The sequence below is a fragment of the Mycteria americana genome, chromosome 3 (assembly GCF_035582795.1).
Source record: "Mycteria americana isolate JAX WOST 10 ecotype Jacksonville Zoo and Gardens chromosome 3, USCA_MyAme_1.0, whole genome shotgun sequence".
Taxonomy (NCBI): domain Eukaryota; kingdom Metazoa; phylum Chordata; class Aves; order Ciconiiformes; family Ciconiidae; genus Mycteria; species Mycteria americana.
In genome coordinates, this window is record NC_134367.1 from 116,293,431 (window position 1) to 116,319,739 (window position 26,309).

The following is a 26,309-nucleotide window of genomic DNA, read 5'->3' on the forward strand; positions in this document are numbered from 1 at the left end:
CGCAGGCGGCACCGCGAGCCTGCGCCGTGCCCCGCCGGCCCCCTCCCAGGGCGGGCTCACGGCGGGAGAGCCGCCCCCGAGGAGGGGCCCTGCCGAGGGGGGCTGGTCCCGCCAGGCCCCCTGGGCCGCGCTGAGGGCGGCGGGGCGGGCCAAGATGGCGGCGAGGGGCGGGGGGTACTTGGCGGGCCGCGGGCTGGAGTCCTTCCTCCCGCGGGGGGTGCGGGCGCGGCTCGGCGCCACGGAGGTGAGGGGGGAGCCGGTGCCGGTGCCTACCCGGTGCGGCCCGGCCCGGTGCGGCCCGGCCCGGTGCGGTGCGGTGCGGTGCGGTGTGGTGCGGTGTGGTGCGGTGCGGTCCGGCGCGGTCCGGCTCGGCGGGGAACGCGGCCTCGTTGGCTTCGCGCCCCGGAGCCGGGCGGCCGCAGCGTGGGCTGTGCCGGCACCTGCGTGGGGTCCCACGGGTCTGGTCTTGGTCTGGGACGGAAGGGACCCCTCAGGACCGTCTGGTGCCGGCCCTGCCGTGGGCAGGGACACCTGCCGCTCGGTCAGGCGTGTCCCCTCGCCACCCGCGGTGACCTGAGGTCTGCGCTGCCCTCCGCCCCGCGAAGGGGCGAGCGGGTGTGAGGGGCTGCTGGGCTGGTGAGAGTGCTCGCCCAAAGCCCCTTCCCGCTTTGGTTTGGTTTCTGTTTTTCCCCTGAGGTGGACTGCGTCTCAGGAAAGGTCTTCTTCAGCACAGAGGCGGAGCTGGGCGAGCTGAGGAGACTCAAGTCTGGAGAGCGACTGGTTTTATATGCCAGAATGTCGGTCATCTTTGTTGGGAAGAGATATAGTGCGTAAATTGAATGCACAAATAATTTTTAAAAATGAGGAGACTCAGCTGTTAATACCCGAATCAAAAGCTGTGGAAGCGTTTTTATATTACAGAACACACCAAGACCAAAGGAAGAAATTCCCGCAGAAGTGGAGGATGCAGTAACACCCTTGGTATGGGCTAGTGGAATTCCAGGTTGGTCTAATTGGGGGACCAGTAACCTGGAAGCAAACCGGTAAGACCGGTATCCTCTTAAATGCGAAGCTAGAAAGGGTTTGGAAGATTAATAATGAAATTTTTGAATTATGGATTATTGATAGAGTGTGAATCAAAACATAACACCCCGATATTGCCAGTGAAAAAGCAGAATGGCAAGGAATATAGGTTAGTTCAAGATTTAAGAGCCGTAAATCAGATTGTTCAAGACATTCACCCAGTAGTAGCTAACCCATATACCTTGCCGACATCTTTAAAAGAAAAACATAAGTGGTTTACTGTACTTGATCTCAAGGATGCTTTCTTCTGCATACCTCTAGATAAAGATAGCCAGGCAATATTTGCCTTTGAATGGGAAAGCCCCACCACTGGACACAAGACACAACTCACCTGGACGGTGCTACCTCAAGGGTTCAAAAATAGTCCTACAATATTTGGTAATCAATTGGCAAAGGAATTGGAAGTGTGGAAAAAAGAGAATTCAGAAGGAGTAATATTGCAGTATGTAGATGACATCTTGATAGCAGCAGAGACTCGAGAGGACTGTTTACAAGTGACCATCAGCTTGTTGAATTTTTTGGGACAAGCAGGATACCGAGTATTAAAAGCAAGGCCCAGACTGGGAAAGAGACTGTGATATATTTAGGCTTTGAAATTTCACAAGGACAAAGAAGATTGGGAGCAGGCAGAAAGGAAGCAATTTGTCAAGTTCCAGAACCCAGAACGATATGGGAATTGCGGACATTTTTGGGTATGGTTGGGTGGTGTCGATTGTGGATCCTCAATTATGCAGCTTTGAAAAGATCCCAGGAGAATCACCTGTTGTGAACACCTGAGTGTTGGACAGCTTTTAAAAATCTGAAGAAGGCTTTGATGTCCGCACCTGCCTTAGGACTCCTAGATTTAGCAAAGCCTTTTGAATTGTTTGTACATGAGCGATAATATCTTGCTTTGGGTGTGTTGACTCAAAAATTAGGAACTTGGAAATGGGCCATCGGGTATTTTTCTAAGCAATTGGATAATGTCAGCAAGGGATGGCCTGGGTGTTTGTGAGCTGTGGCAGCAACTGTACTTAGTCCAAGAAGCAAGGAAATGAACCATGGGGCAGAAGATTACGGTTTATATCCCACATATGGTAATTTCTGTCTTGGAGCAAAAAGAGAGGCATTGGCTGTCCCCGAGCCACATGCTCAAATACCAGGTCACTCTCTTGGAACAGGATGATATGGAACTTAAAACTACAACAGCAGTGAACCCAGCAATGTTTTTGAGCTCGGAAATGGGTGAGTCTTTACACCATGATTGTTTGCAAACTATTGAACAGGTATATTCTAGCAGGCAGGACCTGAAGGACGAACCGTTGCCTAATCCTGATTTGGAGCTGTTTACGGATGGAAGCAGTTTTGTCTGAGATGGAAAAGGAATGGCGGGGTATGCAGTGGTCACCACCACCCAAGTGATGAAAGCTGAAGCCCTCCCTGTGAATACATCAGCACAGAAAGCAGATTCACACACATGGAGCTATCTGGAAGGAAGGAGGACTGTTGTCAGCTCAAGGATCACCCATTACTTACAAGGAAGAAATTCTCCAACTCCTCCAGGACATCCAGCAGCCCAAGGAAGTAGCAGTAATGCATTGTAAAGCACATCAGTTTGGACAAACCGTGGTAAATGTGGGCAACCGATGGGCTGATAAAACTGCTAGAGAGGCAGCGGAGCAAAGCATCCTTGCCCTGGTACCAGTAAAACAGGTAAAACTTCCAACCCCGAAACCAAATTATGGTAAGTTGGATAGATTATTGGCAGAACAGTTGAGAGCAGTAGAAAATGAGGATGGATGGTGGGTAACACCCACCCGGCAAGTCATAGTTACCCCACAAATAATGATAAAAATAGCAGAGGAATAACAGGAGAAACAGATGGGGGAATTGAAGTGATGATTGTGGATTTACAGAAATCAAGATTGCTGTGTGCACATCCCAAATGTTACAGCTGCTTTGAATGAACAAATAGATGATATGAAGAGGGTGGCACAGCAGACTCAAGGTTTAAGGTGTGAAATGCAAACAAATTGGTTAGGCCAAATTTTGGGACATTTTGGATTTCCTCTTAAAGGATGGATAACTGAGTTGTTACAGACACTAATCATCTTCATTACAGTTGCTTTGGTGATTTGTTTGGTTTATCAATGTTTAAAGAAAATGTTGACACAGACAATGTCTAGGAATTCTGTAGCAATTTTTAAATCAGTAATGAAGCATCGTACACCAATGCCGGGAGAGAAGCCACCTGCTTATGTTGAGATATGAAAGATTAAGAGTGGAAGTATTGAAAAGGTGATTATTTCAAAACTTCCAAAGAGGGGAAATGTAACCAGATGTAACCAAAATGATTAGTTTGTTCTTTTATAACTAAGCAACATAGAGATAGGAGCGGGATAGACAATACTTTAATGTTGTGTTTATACATCTATGGATATGTTGATATGTTCCCAGTACAGCCCCAGCCCATCTTGACAAGGAGTCGAGGGTAGCTAGAATAATTGGTTTGTGTTAAGGGTGCCAAATCATTGTTAGGGACCATGCACCATGAAGAAGGGAAGCAAGTTACATAAGCAAGGTGATATTGTGCATGTCCAGAAGAAGAGGTCGACTAAAGGACACGCCTGTACGACCACCAAGGACCACCAGAGACCCCCATGGAAGCCCCTTGGAGCTCAAGGATGCATGGGTAATGACCATGCAAATATGATAATTAGTTCTGGGAAATTGAATGAATATGCATGATCATTCTGGGAAATTTTATGCATATGTATGTATCGGACAATATAAGTTTTGGTTGATGTAACCTAGGTATGCATGCTAGGTGGAATGATCCCCTGTGCATCTGGCGCCGTAATAAAGAATGCCTGCTTCTTAACACTACGTTGGTGTTAAGGAGTTAGATTCCTGATTTCGGTGACACTAACAGCTGTAGTTCTAATTGACAGTAATCAATTCTGGAGTATTCTTCACCCAGGTATATTTTCAATGCTTTTTTTGTGCTGAAAATGGCTTTAAAATTGGTTGAAATAGGTATCTTACCAGCTTGTGTTCTGCTGGCACTGTACATATATGTGTATGTGTAACACCACCCCCCTGCACCAAAAAAAGTTAATGAAACTGAAGTCCAGTTCTGGACCCCTTGTTATGCATTTTAAGGATGAGTCATTTTCCTTTAGGCAAAGTGGATCCAGACATATATCCTGTGTCACTTAACTGTTCAATACACGGATTTCTTGTAAATCTCAGCTACTCGGGTCACAGTCTTTGTCAGTGTTGGAATAAGAATTTCAAGTAAGATGGCTTGATATCTCCGTGCTGGTGGGATTTTATTTGGGGGATCACAGATGACCTTCAGCTTTGAGGATCAAATTTAACCATGATTCTAAATGAGAAAAAGAAATACCTTCCCGCCCCCCTTGACCATCTTTGAGGTTTTTAAGTGAATTGTCGTAGCTAGGTCAAGAGGACTACCCACAGGTGTAAGTTCAGGCATGTGTTGGAGACTTTGCACGATTGAAGGCAGGTTGATGAACAGCAAGGAGAGATGTCCTTTATAAACTTGTGGCTTTTATTCTGAGCTGAATCAAAGTGATTCATGTTCACGTCTGTCTTTCAATCCTGCAGAGTGTCCCACATCTCTAATCTTGGACCAAGTGCTTTCTGAGGAGGATGGCATGGTTGGCTGGTGCTCCGTCCCTGGGAATGACTCTCAGAGGTGGTCTGGTTTTCTAGAGCTGCTGAATTCTTCTGTAGAATTCAACCCCTGCATGATTTAATCTTGGTTCTGCAGAGCTTGTGATCAGATGGATGCCTGGGTCTTTGGTGGTGGGATAGGTGGGTGTTGAGAGCTCAGCTATGCCTGTGATTGCTGCTGCTGTGGTTCCTGGATTCACACATTGATGAAATGTGAACACAGTCTCTGTTAAGAGCTGTTCTCAATCCATAGGAAAATCAAATGCTGAGACTGAACTACTTAACCTGAAACTACTTGTTTTTTCTAGGGAAAATGATGCATGAGATTAAAAGCATTGTCATGGAGGAACCAAAGTATTGGCTGGATATTATCTCTATCTGGAGAAACCTTCATGGGCATGAGGGTGAAAAAAGATGATGTCTCTCAAGAAAAACCCATTGCCTCTGAAGAGGAAATCAGAAGAAGAGACGAATACTGCAACTAAAAGAACACAGAACAAGTGAGAGAGACTGTATCTGAGGAATGTCAAGCAGAAGCTGGAGAGAGGTGTGTGGTAGCAGAGAGAAAGAATGATCAGGACTGCTGGACTGAAAGCAAGACTTCCTTAGAAGACTCTTCCAAAAGCAGTGGAGAGAAGCCTATTGCGAATGAGCAGCTTAGCTTCAGTTTGAGAGTTTCTTCTCATTGTAGTGGAGTGATTGCCAAAATACTTCCTTCACAGGTATGCTAAAGTATCTTATGTTTTAAAAGAATTTAGCAAAGGTGAAGGCAGATGTGCAGTTTATTTGTCATGTCAATTGTGTGTTGTATGTTTTAGAATAACAAACTGATGGAAGCTTTTTCTGTATTTTCTGAAAAAAAGCCCTTAACCTGCATTTACCTTAAACAAGTGGAAATACAAGGGCTGTTGTTAATTTCGGGGCACTCTTACCCTGACTATTTTTCAAATCAATGCTTTTTATTGAGAATAAGTAAAGGTAAGAGGTTGAGGTAGCTGGGCTTGTGGAGTCTGAGGAGTGATCTGATAGTAGTTTACAGGTACTTAAAGGGCCATTGCAAGTACAGTGGAGCCAGACTCCTCTCAGTTGTGGCAGAGTGTAAAAAAAGGCACAAAACCAGAACTTGCAGCTTTGGTGGGCTCTGGTTGAGCATTGGGGAGAGCTTGTTCCCCAAAAGGGTGGTACAGTCCTGGGACGTGGCTCTTGGTCCCTGGGAGAGAGTGGTGGCTTAAAGACCTCCAGGGGCCCTTTCCATCCAGCACTCTTCTCATCTGTAATATCTTTCTACTGTGAGGAAAATAAAAAAATAAAAAAAGAAACCCTGTGTAGCTGCAATTTATGTAGATTTTTCTTACTCGAAGATAACAGCAGTTTGATTAGATCCCCCCCCCCCCCCCCCCCCCCCCCCCCCCCCCCCCCAAAGCTAGTACCTTGGGAGGGTGGAACACATGAGCCTGCCAACATTAATGTTTGCTTAAATTTGTGCTGTGCGTTTGGACTTTCATACTGTGAAGGTAGTCAGAGCTTTCTAGATGGCATAAAAGCATTAAAATTGTGAGCTGCATTTGTGCCTTCACAGGTTTTCTCTTAGGTAATCTAGTTTACAGCCATCAGAAATATTTTGTGTGTGATATAATTCTAAAATGATGACAACTTTTGTTGTGCCCTGTTGTACCTCTTCTGTACAATTTTTGTATGAATTGTTCTCCTAGGGATAGAAGGAGACTCTTTCTTTTCCCAGGTATTTCTAAGGATTGTGCAGGGGAGGCTGGGATCTGTAGTTTTCTTAATTCTGTTATTTTTACTGCCTGTGACTGTTATTCCCCCTTGCAGGAGATCAGAAGAGCCGTTGGCATAGTGCTCATGAAGCAGTGTGGGTGGTGGGCTGATCTGTAGGACCCCGATCTAGAGTTAGTGGTGCTTGTCTGCCAGATGGCCTCTTGCTGCTTCCAGAATTGCCCCCGATATCTTTTGTTTTGTTCTCTGCTCCCTTTGCACGCGGGACCATGGCCTCTCCCCGTTTGTCTTTCTGCTGCTGAATTTAACTAGAAATCCTCTGGTAGCACTGAGCAAAGCTTTTCTGTAGCCACTGTGTGCATGTCTTCCAGTGCACTTAAATAAAGACCAGAATGGCCAGCATGGGCCTGTACATGAGGGGAAGGATCCGATCCATACAGGCCATGTCTCAGGATCCAGTACGCTTACAAACTGACTGTGTTGAAAATGGAGATCACCTGGGCCATTGGGCAGCTAGTTTAGCCTCTGTAAGGGAAGAGAGCGAGCAGCAAGGTTGTGTTCTTGAGGAGTGCCATCTTGAGAATGCCATTTATGGAAGAGCCTCCTCCCAGACCCTGTCCCTGACAAGCAGCTTGTTTAAGGCATCCTCCAGGGTGCAAGCTGTCTGGAGACCTTGGAAAGGACTCTTGACAAGCTGTTTCTGCATCCCTGTGCTTGCCGTATGGGAGCTGCTCTCAGCACTGATGCTAGGAGATCTGAGGCGTTCTGTAAAAGCTCTGAGTTCATCATCTGGCTCTGGTTTTCCCAGGCTGTGTGTCAAATGCAGCTTTGTTGAGCCTCAAGTGGGGCTCTTGTTCTTGTCCAGATTTTTGCTCTGAAACCATTAAAGTACTGAGGGCTGGGATATTTCAAAAGCATCGTCTTTCTCTTTGGGCTTCCTGGGGAGGGAGGGATTGCAGTCATGCAAGACCTGTTGGGGAGCTCAGTCTTCTTTTGGGATGCTCTCTATGGGACAGGAGGACAATTTCTTTGAGCTGTGTATATTTCTGGAAGGATCACCCATGTTTGCCTTCATCTGAAGTACTGCTTAGTGGCACTCGTTTTTGTTATGTGGGGTTTTTTGGTTTTTGTTTTTAAAAAGGCTGTGTGTGTGAATAGCTGAGTGCTGGTAGCTAATATACAGTGAAAAATCTTTTCCTCGTCAGAGTAATTGGTCTTATAATTAAAAATATCCATTCAGCATTACAAAAATTGGTTTCCTTGAAGAGTCAAGTGCTTGCTGATGTCTTCCTGGCTGATAAAATCCCTTCCCAGCTTGCTTAAATATTAAATCATCTTTAAAGTGACATTCAGATTACCTAGTGTGATTTCTTCCAATTAATCATAATTGTCTAAAGCGTGCATTTTTGTTCTTAAAAACTAGGAAGTTCGTAGAAACATCTTCTGTGTCTGGTTTAAATGAGTTAAAGCTATTGTTGTGTGTCAGTTTGAGAGTTTCTAATGTTATTTTTTTCCTCTTTCAGATCTTTGTACATCTTAACGACCTTCACTCTGTGGTGGGGATTCCTCTTTTCAGGTAGGCATTCTCACTGGCTTTGTCTTGGCAGTATCAGAACAGGCATAATTTCTAAATAGTCTTGCTGTCCACTGTGAGTACTTATCTTCTGGTTTAATATTCACTGGACTGTCCTATTAGTCTTTTGGTCTGTCTGGAGCTTATCTGAGCACATAGGCCAGACTTGGCAGTGAGTTCTGGATAAAAGCAGACTGTGGTTTCTATCTGTCTGTCTGCAGATCTGTCCAGTTAATTTGTTTTTTCATATTACATGGGCTTTTCTGGGTGGTTGTACTGTTACCTTATGTTGATTTTTTTGCTGTCTGCAGGCTTCCATTGGCAAACAGAGAGTATATCAAAACAGCAGGACTGTGGTCAACAGTTGCGTGGGCCATGGCATCTCTGGCTGAAATCCATGAAAGTGGATGTTCATGGCAAAGATGTAGAGTCCCAAATGAAGGGGAGGGTGCTGCTGGTCAGGTCAGAGCTGGAACTGGAACCTTTGAAGAAGTTTGGTGATTTTAATGCCCCATCCTCTTAATGCATGTGGAGACGGTTTGCCTTATCTGTGATCAGAGTGCACTGTTCAACCAGATATCTGCTGTAATCCCAGATCCTTCTCAGGAGAGGTGTTATTCCTTGTATGAAAATATATGTCTAAATGGCAAGATTTTTTCACTGTTGAGGCTTCAAACCTTGTTTGGGGTTGTTCTCCCAAGGGAATACAGAAGCATATGTGATGATTTCCACAGATTAATTTGGTATCAGTACCCCCAGTCATAATTTGTTTCCCTCGGTGTCACCTCAAGGCTGGATGCAGGGATGCAGTGATGGATTGTCTTTAGTGAAATTATCTCTTTTTTTTTTTTTTTTTTTTTAACTATATTCTCTTACAAGCAAGTTTGGCCTGGTAAACCAGTGATTATTGTTACCTACACTGGATTCAGTGGGAGTATGTAGGTGACCTGTACATCCCCAAGTAAGCTTTGTGCTGGGAGAAAAGTCTGTCTTGCTTGGGATGCAATAACCCCTATATTTTTGCAGGCAGGTGCCTTTGTGCTGAATGCCGTGTGTGGGCTAGGAACAATACTTCTGGAAGCTGCCAAAGAGTGGCCCGTGAGTATCACAGTCACAGCAGGCAGGCATCTTTGCAAGATGGCTTGTAGTTGCATCATGAAAAATGTGTCCCACAGTTACACCAAAGTCCATTACTGGAAAGCTGCAACCAAACTGATCTTTCTAGGCAGTTGTGAAAAGTGTTTTAGTACAAACGTTCCTGCACAGGAACGTAAAACGAAGTCCTACATATTTATGCAGATGGGTGCTGGGAGCCCTGGATTTATACTGCAGGTTTTGTGTAAGGCAGCTATGGACTTTTAAAGCTGCCTGGGCTTATCCTGCGAAGGGAGCTGTCAATGCGACGGTACAGTCAGTTGTCAGTATTAGAGGCAGCGTAGCTCTGTCTCTGTAGCTAGCTGGGGTCTTGCTGTTAGGACACAGCCTCAATATTTCTGGAAGTTACAAGTGTCTTGAGCAGACCAGGACGTGAAAGGAGTGAAGACAGTGCATACTTCCCCCATTCCTCTGTCCTCTGGATCTGTGTATTGCTCTGTGTAATGGTACGAGAACTCCCAGGAAGAGGTTTGTCTTGGAAGAGCTGTGCAACAAGGCAGTTCTGAGAAGGGTTTGTAAAATAACTACACCTGTTTGTCAACTAGGTGACTTTTCTCTTTTTCTCTGAACAGGAAGCCTGTTACTAGGGTGCTGATAGAAGTGATTCACAGTTAGAGGGTGCAGATGTGAATATTAGGACTACAGGCTTGATGGATAAGATTGAGTTACTTAAAGCTTCTGTGAAAGGTATGTCTGTAGGCTTCCCAAGTGAGACACATTTGAAATTTTTTGTGGTTCTGAGATTACACAGGTACTGTAGGTTCTCTTGAGGTGATGTGTAGTAGAGCTAACTCTCAACAAATAGCTGAGCAGTGACTCTGTAGTGCTAGTGAACAGATAATTATTTGTTCTCTCCCCCTCTGAACTCTGGCAAGAATAAACTCAGCAGAAGACAATGACAATAATTGTCAGACATGGGCAGTAGTTGTCTGTCTTAATGGTAAACTTGTGAACACCACAAAGAGTATATACCATGTGAGAATTTTTTGTGTCTTACAGGAACACAGCAAGGACAAATCCAGATAAAATGTCGCTTGTAACTTAAATGTACTAAATGAGTAATGGTGGGGACTCATGTAGCTCAGTATTGAATTGTTAATGTTTTGCAGTAGGAGTATTTTAAATGATGATGCCTTTCCTCTGGAAGAGGGAATCTGTTTGCTCTCAGTTCATGAGCTAGTCTGGGGAGAAGGTAATAATTTTATGCCCTTATTCTGGAGCTCAAAGCCTGAGTCTAAATTAGTCCTTTATGAAATTAATCACAGACAAAAGCTGGGTGTTTTTCCCTGTGCATGGGTAATGAAGTATGCATAGTTTTTCCTTTGCAGTATCTATTTCTTACCAGAATGGTAAGAAATAGTATTATTTCTTTTTTATAGGAATATATATAGCTTTATTTCTTACTTAAAAGCTGTGATTGGCCTTGGCTTCTAGGATAATGGAAGGTACTTTGATGTTAAGCTTTTCTAATACTGAACAAGTACCTGGTGTCTTTGTCACTGGTCAGAAGCTGTTATTTCTGCATGTTTTGAGAAGGACTGTAGGTAACTTGTCCTTCCATTTGTAGATAAAATTGTTGTGCTGTAAGTGTGGATGCAAGGATGGTCCAAGAACCATCTCCAGCCAGTTCTGGAAAGGCTGGCATAGAATCACAGCAGGGTTTAGGTGGGAAAGGACTGCTGGAGGTCTTTAGTCCTCTTACCTGCTGGGAGTGGGGCTAACCCCAAAGGTGGGTCATGTTGCTCAGGGCCTCTTCCAGTTGAGTTTTGAACATCCTGAGGGATGGAGAACCCATAGTCTCATCCTCTCACATGCTAGCTACCCTCTGGCCAGCCCAGCCTGGTATGTATCTGGCCTTCATCACCCCAATGGTGCAGTGCTGTGTCATGGTCAAGAGAACTGGCTGTTTTCTGGATGCAGAAACTCTGGGGAGATACTTCAAAAATACTAGCTCCGACAGAATCCAAGTGATTCTGGCTGTAACCGGATTCTTGGGGGGAGAAAAGGGGGATGGAGGGGAATTTAACATATGGTTCCTTGCCGTTCATACGTGTACATCTGCACTAAGTAAAGTGCTTGCAAACTTAGCTCTTCTTTTGTGTTTTGCTTGTAAAGATGTACTGTGTGTTGAGAAGCAGCAATTAGTTTGGACCCATGCAGTGCCCTGTTAGGAGAGTCGTACTTTCATACCACCAGTAACAAACATATCACCAGTAACAGGGAATCTACAAGCTAAACCCCACTCTCATGTGTTTATCTCTTCCCAGTCTGCATTGGGTTGGTGGCTTTGTAGTGCCATTTGTGAGGATAAGTACAGAAGGAGCTATGAATCTGGGTGCATAACCCACGGAAGAGCTGGCAGACAGTTTTGTAAGGTGAATGGGGGCATAGCTGCTGTTCATTTTTTCAGATAGTCAGATGTCTGTCTGAAACCTGCCTTTATTCTGCAGCATTGCCATTGCCTTCAGAAAGCTTTGACACTGGGATTTCGGCTATTCTGTTTGGGAAGAAGTTCAAGATCACAAAAGACATACAGCTCTTTCTGGATATTCTCTAGGAAGTGGAGAGGTACGTGTTACCTTTGACATGCTTGGGGTTTGATGTAAATGTCATGATGGTTTACGATCCTAAGTGTTCAGCCAGCTTCAGGTTTGCTTTATTCCAAACACTCTCCAGCGCGGTAATCTGATCTTGTGCAGACTGTGGAAGTCTGAGTCCTTGTCCCTTAAAGGCTGTGGTGGCTTGTCTTGCAAGCTGTGGACATGCTGATGGCTGCTGTCTTGCAAGCTTGTGGAAGCGCAAGCTGACAAGGAATGAGTTTGTTGTCTGAGCCATGCTCACAAGTATTTTTTTACAAGGCATGATGGTGACAGAAAGGAGGAAGAGAAGAGGATGACCTAGACAAACTGAAAGTGTGGCCAGGCAAATAAAGCAATAATCCTTTCTCAGTGGAGGTCAGCTTGTATAAAATCATCGGCTTTCTGTCCGGGTTCACAACCCAGCTTTTACTAGCCTGCCTTGGCAGGAGGGATCTCGGACCAGAAAACGGTGGTATGCATTTTTCTTTCTGTTAGCGTGTACTCGAATATCCAGCTAGCCACCTGGTGTGCTTTTAGATGCCTCCTTTCCTCTCTCACCCTGTCATTTTGTGGCAGAGTTCAGCCAAGCTAATAGCGGGCTGCTTCTAACAGGCAGTTCAAACCATCTGCCCCTTTATATCCTTTCTTGGCTGAAAACAAGCCCTTTCTGTAGGGTTGGTCTTCAGCGGGTGTTTATCTTGCTCACCCAATGCAGGAATGTGGTGGGAAGATGGTGAAGAAGGTGAGGTAGCTCCACAGAATGTCAGAGCAATCTTATGTCAGCTTGTGCTGACCATCCCTCCCTTTGTCTGTGCTTGTCTTCTGGTCTCATTTGGTCTCTTGGGCCATCCTAAGCAAAATCTTTCCTTGGGAAGGTGGAGGTGAGGAAGGGACCATTACCGTGAGAGCCCCACCAGTAAGACTGTTCAATCCACTTGCTCCGAACAGAGCCAGGATAGTCTTTTTTTCCCCTTCTTTCAAGGCCAAGTGTAATGTTTGCTCATGTACGAAGAGAAATGGATTTCAAACAATGGTTAATTTTCCTGTGTTTCCTGAGTTGGAAAGCCATTAAGGATCAGTGGAACACAGAAAAGACAGACCTTTTAAAGTTTCCAAAGGGCAAGGCCAGCTTCAGAATTGCCTTACCAACCTGAGAAGCTCTTGCTGCCCTGGGAAGCTGTTCCTTTGCAGACTGGTGGGGGGCTCATGAGACCCAAAAATGGGGTTTGAAGGTGACACTACCCTCCATCCTTGGAAGAATACTGAGAGGGGAAAAAACTGGGTCCATCTTCCCTGCTAACCCAATGGAAAGACCTCCCGACGTTGGAAATGTTTGGGAGTCAAGATGGAGCCCAGCTCTCCCATTTAGGAAGAGTTATGAAGATAGAGAATTTAAATTCCATTTGGAGATGTAGCTTACTGAGTTGAGCCATGACCCTTATCGTCTTTAGGTGTTTTATCAAATGCAGCTGGCATCTGAAGTGTCAGCAGTGTTGAGCTCTGCACGGACGAAAGAATGCCAGGCAGGCTGAACACCTAACCTTTATTTTTCCTGCAGTTGCCAGAGTATTTCGTGGTGGAGGCACTATTGTATTGCTGCTGAGCCAAGATCTCCATAAGCGCATGGATGGCATTGCTGAGTGTGCTGAAAATGAGTCTCCTAATGCAATTTCTGATGGTGCAAGTGAAACCGCTGCTGCAAAAGCCCTGAATGTTGATGGGAATTCTTCCTCCTTGGTGAATGGTGTGGAATCCTTTCTCAGCAGCAGACAGATGCATTTTGGGTCTCTGGTGCCAGATGGCATCTATGCCATCTGGAATAGATGTTAGTCTTGGAAAGACAGATGCTTTCATATGCAAATACAGGAAGATCTCTACTGCTGGGAATTGGTAGCTTTCTTGTGCTGTGCCTAAGTGAACCTGAATGCTGATACACTTGCAAAGCAGCACAGCAGTGATCTGGTGGAACCCTGCTGACCTGAAGGAACCCTGTGCCATTTGTTAGCTACCCTCACTTGGCATGTCCTAAGGCATTGCTTTTCTCTCTTTGGTTTTTAGGAGAAGTGGAAGATGCCTGCTAGTGTTTCAGATATTTTTACTGTAAAATATTGTAATGAGCAAGAGTCCTCAAATCCTTGTTTAGGCAAACCCTCTTAGTATTGGGAGGAGTTTCTTTGGGAGAGAAAGACTTCATTTGCAGAACTACAAAAACAAATGTGGTAATATTAAATGTAAATACATTTTCACCTTCAGCAATGCTTTTAGGAAGCACACCTTATCTGAAGAAGTCTCCAGCTCTTTTTGAGGGCTGAATATATGCTTACCATGTACCTTGCAGTATTACTTTAAAGGTAGTTTCTGATGAGTTGGAAATGTCACTATTGAGATCTCTTGGAGTGGAAAATAAACTTTTTGGGGTGTTAATTCTTCGCAGTGTGTGCGTGCATCTAATGGGTATGCTTTAGCTTTTTAGGGTGAGGAGACTTATTTCTATCAAAAATAATGCTTTTCCTCACTTGGTAATGTTACTCCAAGGGCACAACGTGGAAGATGGAAAAACCTGCCAAGTGGATGAACAATTAAAAGCGAGTTCCACCTGTAAAGAAGCACATGGAAAAATTCTCCTGAAAAGAGAGAGGTCTTAGCAGTTCTTTTAGTCTATGCAAAAGGTATTTGGAGGGGGAGGATAGTCTAATTCAAGGCTTTCCATGGCTGCTGAGCTGACAGGGAAGTATTTTTATAGAGAATTACCGCAGATTGCTTTCAGATGCTATTTTGGACAAGCGTTTGCAACTTGGCAAGCTGGGATGGGCTCATGCAGTGTGTTCCTCTGCTGTGATTGGTATGAAGATACGATTAGTAGTGTGTCTGGGTTTGGGGTTTTTTTTCTCTTTTTTTTTTTTTTTTTCTTGATTCTGACAAAGTGCTTTGGCTGGGTAAGGGAAGAGACTTTAATCTTAAGGCTAATTGTATTTCAAGAGACTAAAACTTACTGTTGTTGAGAACTGCTTGTGGAGCCCCCCCAACTTTATACAATGCTGAGGTGTCTTTTCAATACAGTTGTCATGCCTGTGGGAAGGGGCCTCTAGTGGCCTCCAGCCTCCCTGTTGAAGCAGGCCTATTGCCAATGCTAGATCATATCAGCTGGGGCTTTGTGTAGCCAAGTCTTAAACCTCCAAGGATGGAGATCCCTGCCTCTCTGGGTATGTGTCCCAGGGGACACCACCCTCCTGGGGGAGAAGCTTTCCTTATGTGTGAGCCTCCCAAGCTGCAATCTGTGGCTGTTGTCCCTTGCTGCATTGTCTGATGCTGCAGGAGTTTGGTGCTCTCATGTCTATAACTGCCTTTCAAGCAGTCACAGGCTCCTGGTAGATGCCCCCTTTTCACCAGACTACCCAAGCCCAGCTCCCTCCCCTCACAGGCACTGTGCTCCACTCCCCTAACCATTTTTGCAGCCTCTGCTGGCCCCCCTTGTGTTTCCCTGCATCTGTCCTGAACTGGAGGACCTAACGCTGGATACGAATCCTGGTGAGGCCTTACCAGCCCTGAACAGAGCGGGTAAAAATTGCTCTTCTGGCTCTGCTAGCCATGTGGCTCCTAGTGTAGCCCGTTTGCCTTACCTGCAATAGGAACATGCTTCTGGCTAATGGTCAGCCTGCTGTCTGCTGCAACCGCAAGCCCTTCTCAGCAGGGCTGCTGCCCAGCTTGAATCTCCCAGCCTGGCTGAATGCACAGGGCTGTGTCACCCCACAGGCAGAGCTCTACTCATCTCCTCCTTGAATACCACAAGGTGCTTCTTCTCAAGTTGACTGAGGCCCCTCTGGACAGAAGTTCTGCCATTTATTACGGTAGCCACCCCCCCAGTTTAGTGTCACCCATGGCTATTTGTGCTCTTCATCTGAGGTGGACCCAAGTTAAACCTTCTTGGTGTTATAGTAGATATATAAACCATCTGGAGAGAGTATTTCTGCCTTGATCTGTGCATGACGACAACCACATAAACAGGTATGAGCTGACTCCAACAGGACCTAAGTGTTTGCTGAGAAACACTGCTCTGTGGTGAAGACAAGCGCAGAAACGCAGGGGAGGCTGGCCGCAAAGCTGTGCTTAGTGCTGATGCTGGTTTCTCCTGCCATTGCTTCCTGGCATCTTGATTGCTCTCAGATCAATTAATTGATCTGTTGAGCTTAGTCTACTTTGTATGATTGTATTTCTTAGTCTAATTTGGCACTGACTTTTTCTGCTGTCACTTAATTGATGGTTATTGCATTAAGGCAATACTTCTCTGTGCCACCACCCTTGTCTCTCACCTCCCCTTCCTTCCTCTCTGACCCCTCTGCCCTTCAACCAACCTTTCTCTCACATCTCCCTTTTTCTCTTCCCAGCCCTATGCTCACAATACTCTGTATCTGACCCATTCCCCCCCACCATTCCCTTTTGCGTTCATCTTGTACCATCCACCCTTACTGTAGAATTGCCTTCTCTGATCACTCTGCTCACTCAGCCGTGTTTACTCTGTTCCTGACAGAGCCCATGCCCTCTGCAAGGCAGCCTGGGGGACCTTCCAAGAGCCTGGCCAACTCTCACACCTGCTGGGCACAGGGAAAAACACTGCTCTGGCAATGAATGTATGGATACCATGCATCAAGGGCAACACTGGCTTTTAGGAGATGGCAGAAAATTGTAGCTTTGGATGAGTTGTGACAGATGCATCAACATAGCACTGAAATCTCTTAATTGTGGGGACTGGCTCTGTCAGTTTGAGTGCTGTCTGACAGGTCAGCGTGGTGCTCTGATCTGTTAACTTGCATATCCCTGCCATTAAGCACTGGAAAATGCAAAGACGCTCCCCTTCTAGCATCTCCCCATCCCTCTGTTGCCATAGGTGGCTTCTTGGCCCAAGCAGGAGAGGTTCTCTAGGGCTCTAACTCCAGCATGCGGCACTGCTCCCTAGGGATGCTTGGTGCAAGCACTGTCCAGGCTATGACCTTCCTGGTTTATGAACTTTCTCTGCCTTGCAGGAGACACCATTTCCAAGCTGTGAAATTGCAGTTGACACAAATGCTTTTGAGAGAGGCAGGAATTTTACTACAGATACTGTAGCTTGACAAATGCCTCATAACCAAGAGACCATCCGGGAATGGACAGGAGTAATTTAATCCTTCTCACAGTGCAGCTCAGGTGCTCAGACTGGAAATCATGGTTATTTACAAATTACACAGGAACTTCATGTACAAAGGATACCCAAAGAGACACAGGTATACACTGATTTAAAAGAAAAAGGTCTGTTTGGGCATTTTGGGAAGAGAGTGGCACCAAAGCCTTACTTTAGGGTCAAGTGTGGAAGGTGCTGAATTAAAACATTACAGATGATGCCCTGGGGAAGGGAGTATAATTCTGACTAGGATTCATTTGGCAACAGTGACTTTTCCTTGATTTCTTTATGTACAGATCCTTGAAAAACAGAAATAGCCCTAAATTCTTACAGCAACTTTCTTCCCCCTTTTACCTTCCAGTGCAAATATCTTCCTCTGCATGGACTTGCTATGCTGAACTGAAGCACCTGATCCTGAGCCATCTCTGTCCTCTGAGAGCTGTCTCCTTTTCAAATCGCTCTGCCGGGCAGCATGGGAGAACAGCTTGCTGAACCGGTAAAATGTGATGGTCAGATTTTGAAGAATCAGACTTTTGTGCTTGGAATCCTGAGCTTAGTTTTCCCTTCACTTCTGCTTCTTCGAGTAAGTCCTGAAAAATACTGTTCAGCCATTACTGAAGCATGTTGGTGGTAGGTGGGCAGCCATATGGAGGAGTCTCTGGTGGACTTCAGCTGCATAATGTTGCCCCTGCTAACAAACAGGTAGGCCATGCAAACACACCCAGGTGCTACTGTAAATCCCAGACTGCACCAAGCACAAAATACAGACTAGCTGTAGCCATGTTCCACGTCATTGGGAAGAGCATAGATGAATGAGGGGAGGTGGTTTAGATTATCTTTCATACTGGCTGCATAAGTGCACAGAGATATAGTGCAAAATATTCCTGTAAATGAAATAATTGCGTTGTTATTTTGAGGTGTAGCATAGCGTGAATAACAAAATAAATGTTAGGCCTCACTAATCAAATACCAACAAAGCTGGGTGCAAGTTGTAAGTTATCTTGGGTAGCACACAGGTGATAATTACTGGCATTCATAAGGTTTTAGTGCATTACCCAGTTATGCAAGGCTAAGCCCTAGCTCTGTGGTTGTGAATTGCATCCAGCAAACTTCTTGGTTACTCGGTTACTTACTTACTTGCTGGTTATTTTTAAGAATAAGAGAGTCTCCTCTGTGACTTCACTCATGCCTGCCCTTCAAATGGAGAAAGGTAGCCAAAGCCTCCATCTGTGATCAGATCTGACCTATGGGACGAAATCACATCACGCAAGCTGGCGTTGTGATGCTGAATCCCCTCTGCGGGAGCAGAGCCTGCTGCATGCCTCAGAGCAGCCAGGGGAAATTGTTTTGCATATGCTGTGTGTAATCTCATCTGGAGGTTATTGAGCGGGTAATCTACCTCCACAGGTGGCCCTCCACATACCTCTGCAGAGGAACCATTCAAGCTAAATCGCTCCCCAGCTCTCTGCCAATACCCTTCTTCCAGCCTAGGGTTTCTGTTGGGTCACTTTTCCTTAAGCATTTTTCATTAGGCTATGTTTTCATTAAGCAGCTAAATTAGCCGTGCACAATGAGCCTTTCCTCAGGCCTGTGCTTTCCAAATGTATTAAAAAATATAGCTGTGCTGTGTATTACAGCTGCTCAAATCAAAATATTTCCTCTGGCACAAGAGAAGGTGGTGTGCTTAGCCATGTGAGTTTGGATTGTTCAAACTCATGCTGGCTTTGTGTTCGCAGATTTTACCTTTCCTTCCCCTCTAAACAATCTCTAATTTTATGACTAAGACTTTTTTTTTTTAAGTATTCCCTTTTCCAACTTCAGTATTAAAAGAAATATTTAGTCCACCGTCAAGGACTGCAAACTGCAGCAAGGGACCGTTCTGTTCTGGAGAAGAGAGAGAGCACTTCATATGTAAGGAAGAGGGAGCAGTTATTTTAGCCCCGTGGTCCTTTCATGCTGCTGGCATGAGCCCTAGTGCATTTTTCACAGGGTTTTTGTTTCCAATTATTCGTTATTCCACTTGTATGAGTAAGTGACTCGCTTCATGCGAGGCACAGTAACTGGAGATCAGAAGGAAAGGCATGCTCTACTTACTGGCAGCGCATGCTGCCTACCCAAGGGAAACCTGGTGAAGCCTTCATCCATAATTAGCACGCTAGAACGACGCATTACCTGTTACCAGGAACAGCAGACCTGCAATGTGCTGGGTGAGGACTATCCTCCCAAAAGAAGCTGACTGCTGCCATGATGCACCCCTAGAGAAGAACAGCTGTAGCCATGCCCAGGAATCCAGCCATGATCCTTCTCAAGTCTGTTTCCACCAAACCCAAGAAATTAAGAGCAGGTGTTACCACGGACAAGCCTTCCACCGCAGGAGGAAGCGGAGAGACACCTAGAAATAGCCACGAGTGCAGCTGGCCCAAGCCAGGTAGACCCACAGCAGGAGTAATCCCAGATCTACGAGTGAGTACCTGTAAGTAGAAAGTGATCCTGTAGCAAGGCTGCTACAAACTAGCGGTTTTGTAGTTGTGCTATAAACTTCCCACTATCATATGAACCATATAATCATAGGGCTTCAGCCATATGACCTTCAGGATGTGGGCGCAGCATGGTTTTGTGCAGATACACCGTAATATACTCTTTGTTCTCTATTTCCTTGTAGAGTTTAAATTTAAAGTAACTTGGATGGATAGAAATGCTCCGGTTTCTAAATACCGGGAAGTTTCCATGCAGACAGGTTCTTCCATAATTGTTTAGCACGTGGCTGTGGAATAATTGCTGGAGGTGACTTAGAAATTAAACTTATATTCACACTTTTAAGTAAGGCACAGCATTGAAGAAGCTGCCCAGGTGGAGTGCGGCTGGCATGCAAGGAATCCATTCCACGGAAGTTCCCTAGGCCTGCAACCTTAGATTTCGGCAACACCAGGGCAACTTGGTGTGTTGGCTCTAAGAGGAACTGCCCAGAGGGTGGAGTGGTGTGGAGACACCACGGCCAGGCTCTGTGATAATATGGGAACTTGAAGGTACCACAGAACCGATAAACTGCATACTTGCTATCCTGGGCCAACGGTCTGTCATGTTTTTGACAAAATGCTGTCCTTTTGGTGAACTTTGCTCATTATAACGATGTTATAATACCAAAACACACCTCCGTCCCAAAAGTTACCCACCTCCAAGGTGCGACCACCCCTCACTGAGCTTGTGCTTCGAATTTTTCTAGTTTATACCTTTAAAAGCTAAGCGAGAAAATTTTACACCAATCCTAACAAAAGTATGTATGCCTAGAGTCACTCAAGCTCCACCTGAAAGGTAAAAAATAGTATAAAATAACGTGAGAGAATGTTAGGAAAGATACCATCATGTACCACTCTGACTTCTGGGATCAGTCAACAGGCTGAGCCACTCTTCCTCCCCATCGGGATGCCTTTGGGTAAGATTCGAACACTTGGTTATACCAAGTGCCTCCCCGGGAAACTTAGGAATCTCTATAGAGTCGCTTTATATCTTTTAGCGCGTTTGTAGCTGGCGGTGTTATTCATACTCTTGGTATTTGCATGTGCTTTGCAGACAGTGAATTTATCACCAGTAATCCAAAAGAACCTGTGTATCTGTTGCTTTAATAAACTGCACTCTTCATTGATCTAGCCATGATAGTTCTCCTTGAACACGACCAGACTCTTTAAGTGTGGCCGTGGTAGTTCATGCAACACAACTAGACTGGAGGTGTATCGCATTATTTGTGAATCCGTAATCGTGATAGTTCAATACACTGTATGCGACCGGACTTACAATGCTGTCAAATTACTGTAACGCTGTTGCCTTAATCAACTTTGCTGAGCTGTTTCAATGAAAACCCTGAGAGGGCTCTGACAGGCAAATGTTGACTCTGATGGGTGGCTACGTATACCGTCCTTAGAAAAATAAACTGTTGACCAAGTCTGAGACTAAGACTAGACTTAGCCTCACCTACACTCCTCTCTGAGAAGGAGTTTAGAAAGCAAGGGGGTCCTGTCTGAACCTCGTGACTCAACAGGAGGATTCCCCCCCCCCCCAGCCACTCCTCAGACTCCTACACAACAGTAACTTTTAATGCAACAGTGGCTTCTGTCATCAGCTTCTGACATGTCTCCTGCTGGACCTTTTCCAGTACCCCAGAATGCAGGTTTTCAAGCTGGTGTCTGCAGACCCCTGGAGAGGTGAGGGGAGAGATCATCTGCCTGTGAAAGGTGGCTAAGAGCAGGTTACATTCAACAAGCTTAAAAAACCCTATGTGTGGTGTTCATGCTTTCCTGGACCAACTGTAGCAGCCTGCAAGTAAAAATGAGGGTGAAAATTGCTGATGGCTGGGCCCTGGTGAGATCCTGCCTTCTCCGCCCCCTCCTCTGCAAACTAGTGTCTCATTGCTGCGTTTTTCACGTGAAAGGGAGAGCACGAGCCGTGGGCCTCACCAGGGAGGAGTGGGCCATGCTGAACACTTACGGAGCAGATGCCATTCATCCTGGTGGATCATCTTCACCAGGTTGAGGGGGACATGGCGCAAGCCTACTGGCTGGGAAGAGTAGTACTTGATAGCAGTGCATCTCTGAGCAATGCCTGCTGGGGAGAAAGATGAGGCATTCCCATACCAGGTAACCAAAACCAGCACTGGTCTCCCCTCCCCCACAGCTGGGAATTACCCCCCTTTCCCACAGCTAGTCCTTGTGACCTGCCTTCCTCCTCCCCATCCTTTTACCATGTGCTCAGCTCCTGCCCACCCTTTCTCCTCTGAGGAATCAGCTCTGCCCAGCTTCTCCCAGTACCAGCACCCATGTCCTGGATTGTCCGGAGACCACCGATGGCCGGCAGCATTTGTAAAACATTATCTATTTACTTGGGAGCCTGACTTCTTCCCTCCCCCTTGCCCCTTCCAAAAAGATACTGCTTCTTTCTGAAAGACACAGGTGAGTATTTCCACACAGAGATGTAGAAACATGGGGAAATGCTTACTACTGGCCTGTGGAGCAAAGGCAATCCATGTTTTTCCTCTCACGCTATGCTCGTGCCTCTCCTGGCAAAGACAAAACCTTCCCAGAAAAGGCCTGCGCTGCAATAGGAGAAACAATGCTCTGACTTATGCAAAATTGCAGGCAGGAACCCTGCCTGCTGGGAGCTGGCTATTGCTAACTTCTCCCAAGCAACCCGTGCTGGCTGGTGGCAGCGCTGGCTGAGCCATGGAACTTGCAGGGGAGAGGAAAGGAGGGAGGAGACGGGCTGGACCTCACTCAGGCTTTATTTTTTTGCAAGAGGGGAGGTGAAAAAAAGGAAAAAGGAAAAAAGCGGTGCAGGGGTCTGGCTGGATTCCAGTTGCCACATGCTGCACCACTGATTGGTATCCCCAAAGGGCCACCATTTGGCAAACATCATGGAGACATGCCCTACCTCGCCCCTGCAGCCATCGCTGCCCTGGGGCACCATTTCCTTAAAAAAAGGCATTTTTGCCTTCTGTGTTTTTCAAAGAGCAAATGCCAGCATGAGCTGTCACTGGCATCTTGCTCCTCAGTGTGACACCACGGAGGTGGCTGCTTTAAAAGGCAGTCTCGGGCTGTGCAGCCGCTTATAGGTAAGCTAGGCATGCAGTGCAAGGGGTCTCATCGTGCATGGGTGCCCCTCCTTGAGCTGGGATGGTGGGTGCTTGGGAGGGTGGAGCTGGGCTTGCTCAGCTGAACGGGAACAACAAGCAAAAGGCATCCTAGAACAGACAGGAGTTGATGTGGGTTGCCACAACAAAGTGGTACCCAAGAGATGCTGGCTGTGGTCAGGAGGGGCCGGGGGACAGACAGCTGCTCTGGGGAGGCGTTAAAGAGGAAGAGAGTATAGAAGAAGCCAAGTCTTCACACTGTTGGCATCATAATGGAAAGATTTATTTTATTTTTTTCTGTGAAGCACAACATAAAAGCCTCATGTTTGAGGAGAGGGGGAAAAGTGCCCAGGCTCCATTACTGCTTTTTTACATTCTTAGAGTCATCCCTAAAACTTTGAGGCTTAGCTCTTCTCCCTGGACATCAGGAGTGACTGCAACAGGAGCATATCAGTATGGGACTTGTGTACGTGGGCCTCCCACATCTGGAGCTAAATGGGCCCTCTAAATTTACACTTTCCTTCATACGCTTTCTTTGGGGCACAGCTTACAACCACAACCAACCTGCCCTGGGACTGACACAAACCGCAGCTCTTCCCCTGACCAAGGCAGCTTTCAGCATTCCAGAAAACACTTGCCTGCCTCCATGTCTGATCCCACCAGGCTCAAGCAGGTGCTCTGTGGCCCCTGTAAGGACACCCTCCCTCTCGCAGCAGCTCCATAAGCAAAAGGGACAGGCTGGCCCCAGGCTACACCTTCCCTCAGCAGCACCAGCAGATGCAGTGCCTCACCCTTTCATCTGGCATGGAAAGATGCTGGAGGGGTGGGAAGAGGTGTCCAACTGTGGCAAATTGCATTGGCATCACCTGGCTGGAGCCTGCCAATGCACGCCAGCTGAGGAGCCAGTGCTCCCGCTTCAAGCAGTGGACAGGATTTAGGGCTGTAGAGCGTGAAGTGGCATTTTGGATCTAAGCAGCAGCAGCAGGATGGATGGGTTGTGAGCGCAGCTGGAAATAACAAGGCATCCAGCCTCAGCAAGGCATTTTCTGTGGCTGTGGGGTGCCACTGACTACAGCTGGGGCTCGTGATCCCTGGAGGCACGGCAGTCAAATGTCACAGCGAATCCCCCACCATCACCAGAAGAACTCTTAAAGCAAGAGCATTGGCTGAACTGTCACAAAAATGTTTAACACCCAAATGCAGTTTTATTGAATTCCTTTGACCTTTGTGAGTGGTGCTGAAGAGGAGCCCAGTCTGCCTACCTGCAGGATATAGCTCAACTGTCCTTCTGTAGCCACATCTAAGGAACAGGAGGAAAAAGAGAAAGCGGGAGAAGCTGCCCCAAAGCTTGGGGGAGCAAATGATGCCCAATACCCCTTTGATCTGACCTGTTTCTGAAGGCAGCGGAGGGCACATCTCTCAGCTCCATCTATCTCTTTTACCAAGGAGAAGGGACACAGACACTCCCAGAGAAACCTGTGGGTGTTTTTACAAGAACAAAGGAAGTGCAGGCAGCTGCCATGGATAGAAAGCAGGATTTAAGGGGAAAAATAGCCCTGTTTGCTTCATTCATAACCATTTCTACTCAAGCAGAACTTGGCAGGGACATAACATGGGAACAATGATAACCCCTTTCCCCTCTAATGAGATAAAAATGAAGACTGAGAGGCAAGAGCAGGTGGCTGATGAGGTTATCGGTGCTCCCCAGCAGGATGTCCATGAGCCTTTCTGGACAGAGCTCAAACTCCCTGGCATTTTGTTCTGTAACTCATTCAGAGCTGCTGCTACTCCCAAACTTGTCACAGAGCCCAGTCCCCTTGGATCAGCTCTCAGAGCATCTGTGGCAGCCCTGTCCAGCTAATCTACGCCTGCTGCCTGTCTCAGCTATTCCAAAGCAGAAAGCAACACAGCAAGCCCCAAAAACCTCCATCACATGCCAGGAAAAATCACAGCAGCCTGAAGCCGATTCTGGCAGGTTTAAGACTGTCTTACCTGTGAAAGCAAAAGTCATAAAAATGAAGCCAAGGACAGGGGTGCATGCCCCACGGCAGCTGGAGGGACAAATGCACCAACAGACACTATGCAACTTCACAGCCATCACTGCTACACCTGCTAAAGCTCAACCCCCTCAGCTCCTTCTCTGCTCTGATAATCACACATTGAAATGCGGCCATGCCCAGCTCTCTATTCCCACCTTCTCAGCAGAGAGGAGAGTCCCCCATACCATCCTTGGCAAGGCAGGGCCGGCGAGCAGACGGTGCATCTTCGTGCCCAAAGTCGCCCCCTATCCCACTCTTTTTATTTCACCCATCAGTCACTGGCAGCAGGAGCATGGTGGGAAAAACTGTGCCTGGTTCACCGGCACAGAGCCCAAGAGGTGCCCTAGGACCACACGCCGCAGAGCCACGCTCCAGGGGTTTCGCCTCTGGGGAGAAGGGTTCTCACAGCTATCTGGCACTTGTTCCCCCCGTGTGCCTCCTCCACGCTGGAAACCCGTGTGCAGGATGGGAGCGGAAGTGGGACTGGCAGCGCTGGCGTAAGGGGGGGGGTGCACACTTTATCCTGTGGGGGCATGCACAACACTCCAAAAAGTCACGAAATAAGGGGAAGTGGTCCCGCGGATGAGGGGAAGATGTTGCCCGGCCAGGGTGCATTGGATGGGTGTGCACAGATGCTGCGCCAGTGGTGTAGGGGACTGGCAGGTGCACAGCGTGGTGCAGATGTGGGGACATCCATAACGCGTGGTTCCTGTGCCCCGTTGGGGAAGGACAGATACCCCACAGGAGCCGGCAAGGGCCCCGGGAGCTCCCGCGGGAGCTGGCACCGGAGGCTGCGGGCAACGGGGCAATGCTGGGATGCCAGCGGGGTCCCAGTTTTGTGCACTGGGGCGCGGAGCGCCGGGTTCCCATGCACCGAGGTGCGGGGAAGTGCCCCGTCCGAAACTAGAGACCAGGGGCGGGGCACCAGGGGAGAGGGGAGGTGGTCGCCGGTGCACAGGGACATAATGGGGGGGTCCTTGGGCTCCGGCTGCTGCAGGGGCCCCCAGCTGCATGCACAGAGGGGCGGGCTCTGAGGAGGGGTCCCCACCTGCATGCACAGGGACTGGTGAATTTGCGGGTCCTCAGCTGCATACGTGGGCTCCGGGGATGGATCGCGGTTCCCGTGCCAAGGGGCTGGCTCTGGGGGATGCCGGCTGTATACTCGGGTGCTGTCATTTGGGGGGGATCCCAGTGACCGTGCACGGGGCTGGCTTCTTCGGTCCCCGGCTGCACGCACAGGGGCTGAACCCGGGCAGTCCCCGAGCCGGCAGCGCCGCTCACCCCTGTGGACGAGGCTGTCGAGGCGGGAGTCGATGCCCAGGTAGCAGCAGGTCCGCCACAGCCCTGCGTGTGTGGCGAAGACCGGGCGGGCGCAGCCCGGAGGCGGTGGCGGAGGGAGGAAGGGGCGGAGTGGTACGGGCGGCCGCCAGGCGCCTTCGCAACCGCTGCCGGTGCTGCCGCAGGTCGGTGTCGAGCGCAGCCACCAGCAGCCCCAGCGCGCACAGGCTCAGGCACAGCCTCGGGGCAGTGCCCGCTGCCCGGCATGGCGGAGGGAGGTGGCGAGCGCGGCGCTCTCCTCGCACACCCACCCGGAGCCGGGCGCAGGGACGCCGGGGCGGGGGCTGGGAGCTCCGTGGGCGCCGGGGCGGGGCAGCGTACCGCGGGACGCGGGAACCGGGCGGGACGCGGG

General features: G+C 47.6%; 2 protein-coding genes and 1 pseudogene across 3 annotated transcripts; 1 reads left to right on the forward strand and 2 right to left on the reverse strand.

Moving 5' to 3' along the window:
- The first annotated feature begins 98 nt into the window (after positions 1 to 98).
- LOC142407339 (U6 snRNA (guanine-N(2))-methyltransferase THUMPD2-like) lies at positions 99 to 14,229 on the forward strand (annotated as a pseudogene).
- Positions 14,230 to 16,943: 2,714 nt separating this feature from the next.
- Positions 16,944 to 19,257, reverse strand: TMEM178A (transmembrane protein 178A). The gene is given in 3 exon segments (XM_075496708.1): positions 16,944 to 17,844; positions 19,133 to 19,172; positions 19,174 to 19,257. Coding segments are annotated over 3 exon segments (483 nt in total). The 3' UTR covers positions 16,944 to 17,485.
- LOC142407337 (transmembrane protein 178A-like) lies at positions 16,944 to 26,300 on the reverse strand. Of its 2 annotated transcripts, none has more exons than XM_075496707.1 (4): positions 23,969 to 25,101; positions 23,843 to 23,880; positions 21,443 to 21,559; positions 16,944 to 21,271 (listed from the first exon to the last, which is right to left on the reverse strand). In XM_075496707.1, exons 1-4 carry the CDS (start codon positions 24,007 to 24,009, stop codon positions 21,243 to 21,245), a joined length of 225 nt encoding a protein of 74 aa, XP_075352822.1. In that variant the 5' UTR covers positions 24,010 to 25,101; the 3' UTR covers positions 16,944 to 21,242. The 2 variants fall into 2 exon arrangements, 1 of the variants encoding a protein (XP_075352822.1); XR_012774894.1 differs by adding an exon at positions 25,668 to 26,300 and having other exon boundaries at positions 20,173 to 20,190; positions 21,443 to 23,880; positions 23,969 to 24,056.
- Between the last annotated feature and the right edge of the window lie 9 nt (positions 26,301 to 26,309).

Coding starts and splice junctions, on each gene's coding strand:
- LOC142407337 (XM_075496707.1), bottom strand. CDS start 24,009: ATGGAGCTGAGAGATGTGCCCTCCGCTGCCTTCAGAAACAG. Junction 23,881..23,968: donor TCCGCTGCCTTCAGAAACAG/GTCAGATCAAAG, acceptor CCTGTTCCTTAG/ATGTGGCTACAGAAGGACAG. Junction 21,560..23,842: donor AGTTGAGCTATATCCTGCAG/GTAGGCAGACTG, acceptor CTTTCTCCCCAG/CAGGCATTGCTCAGAGATGC.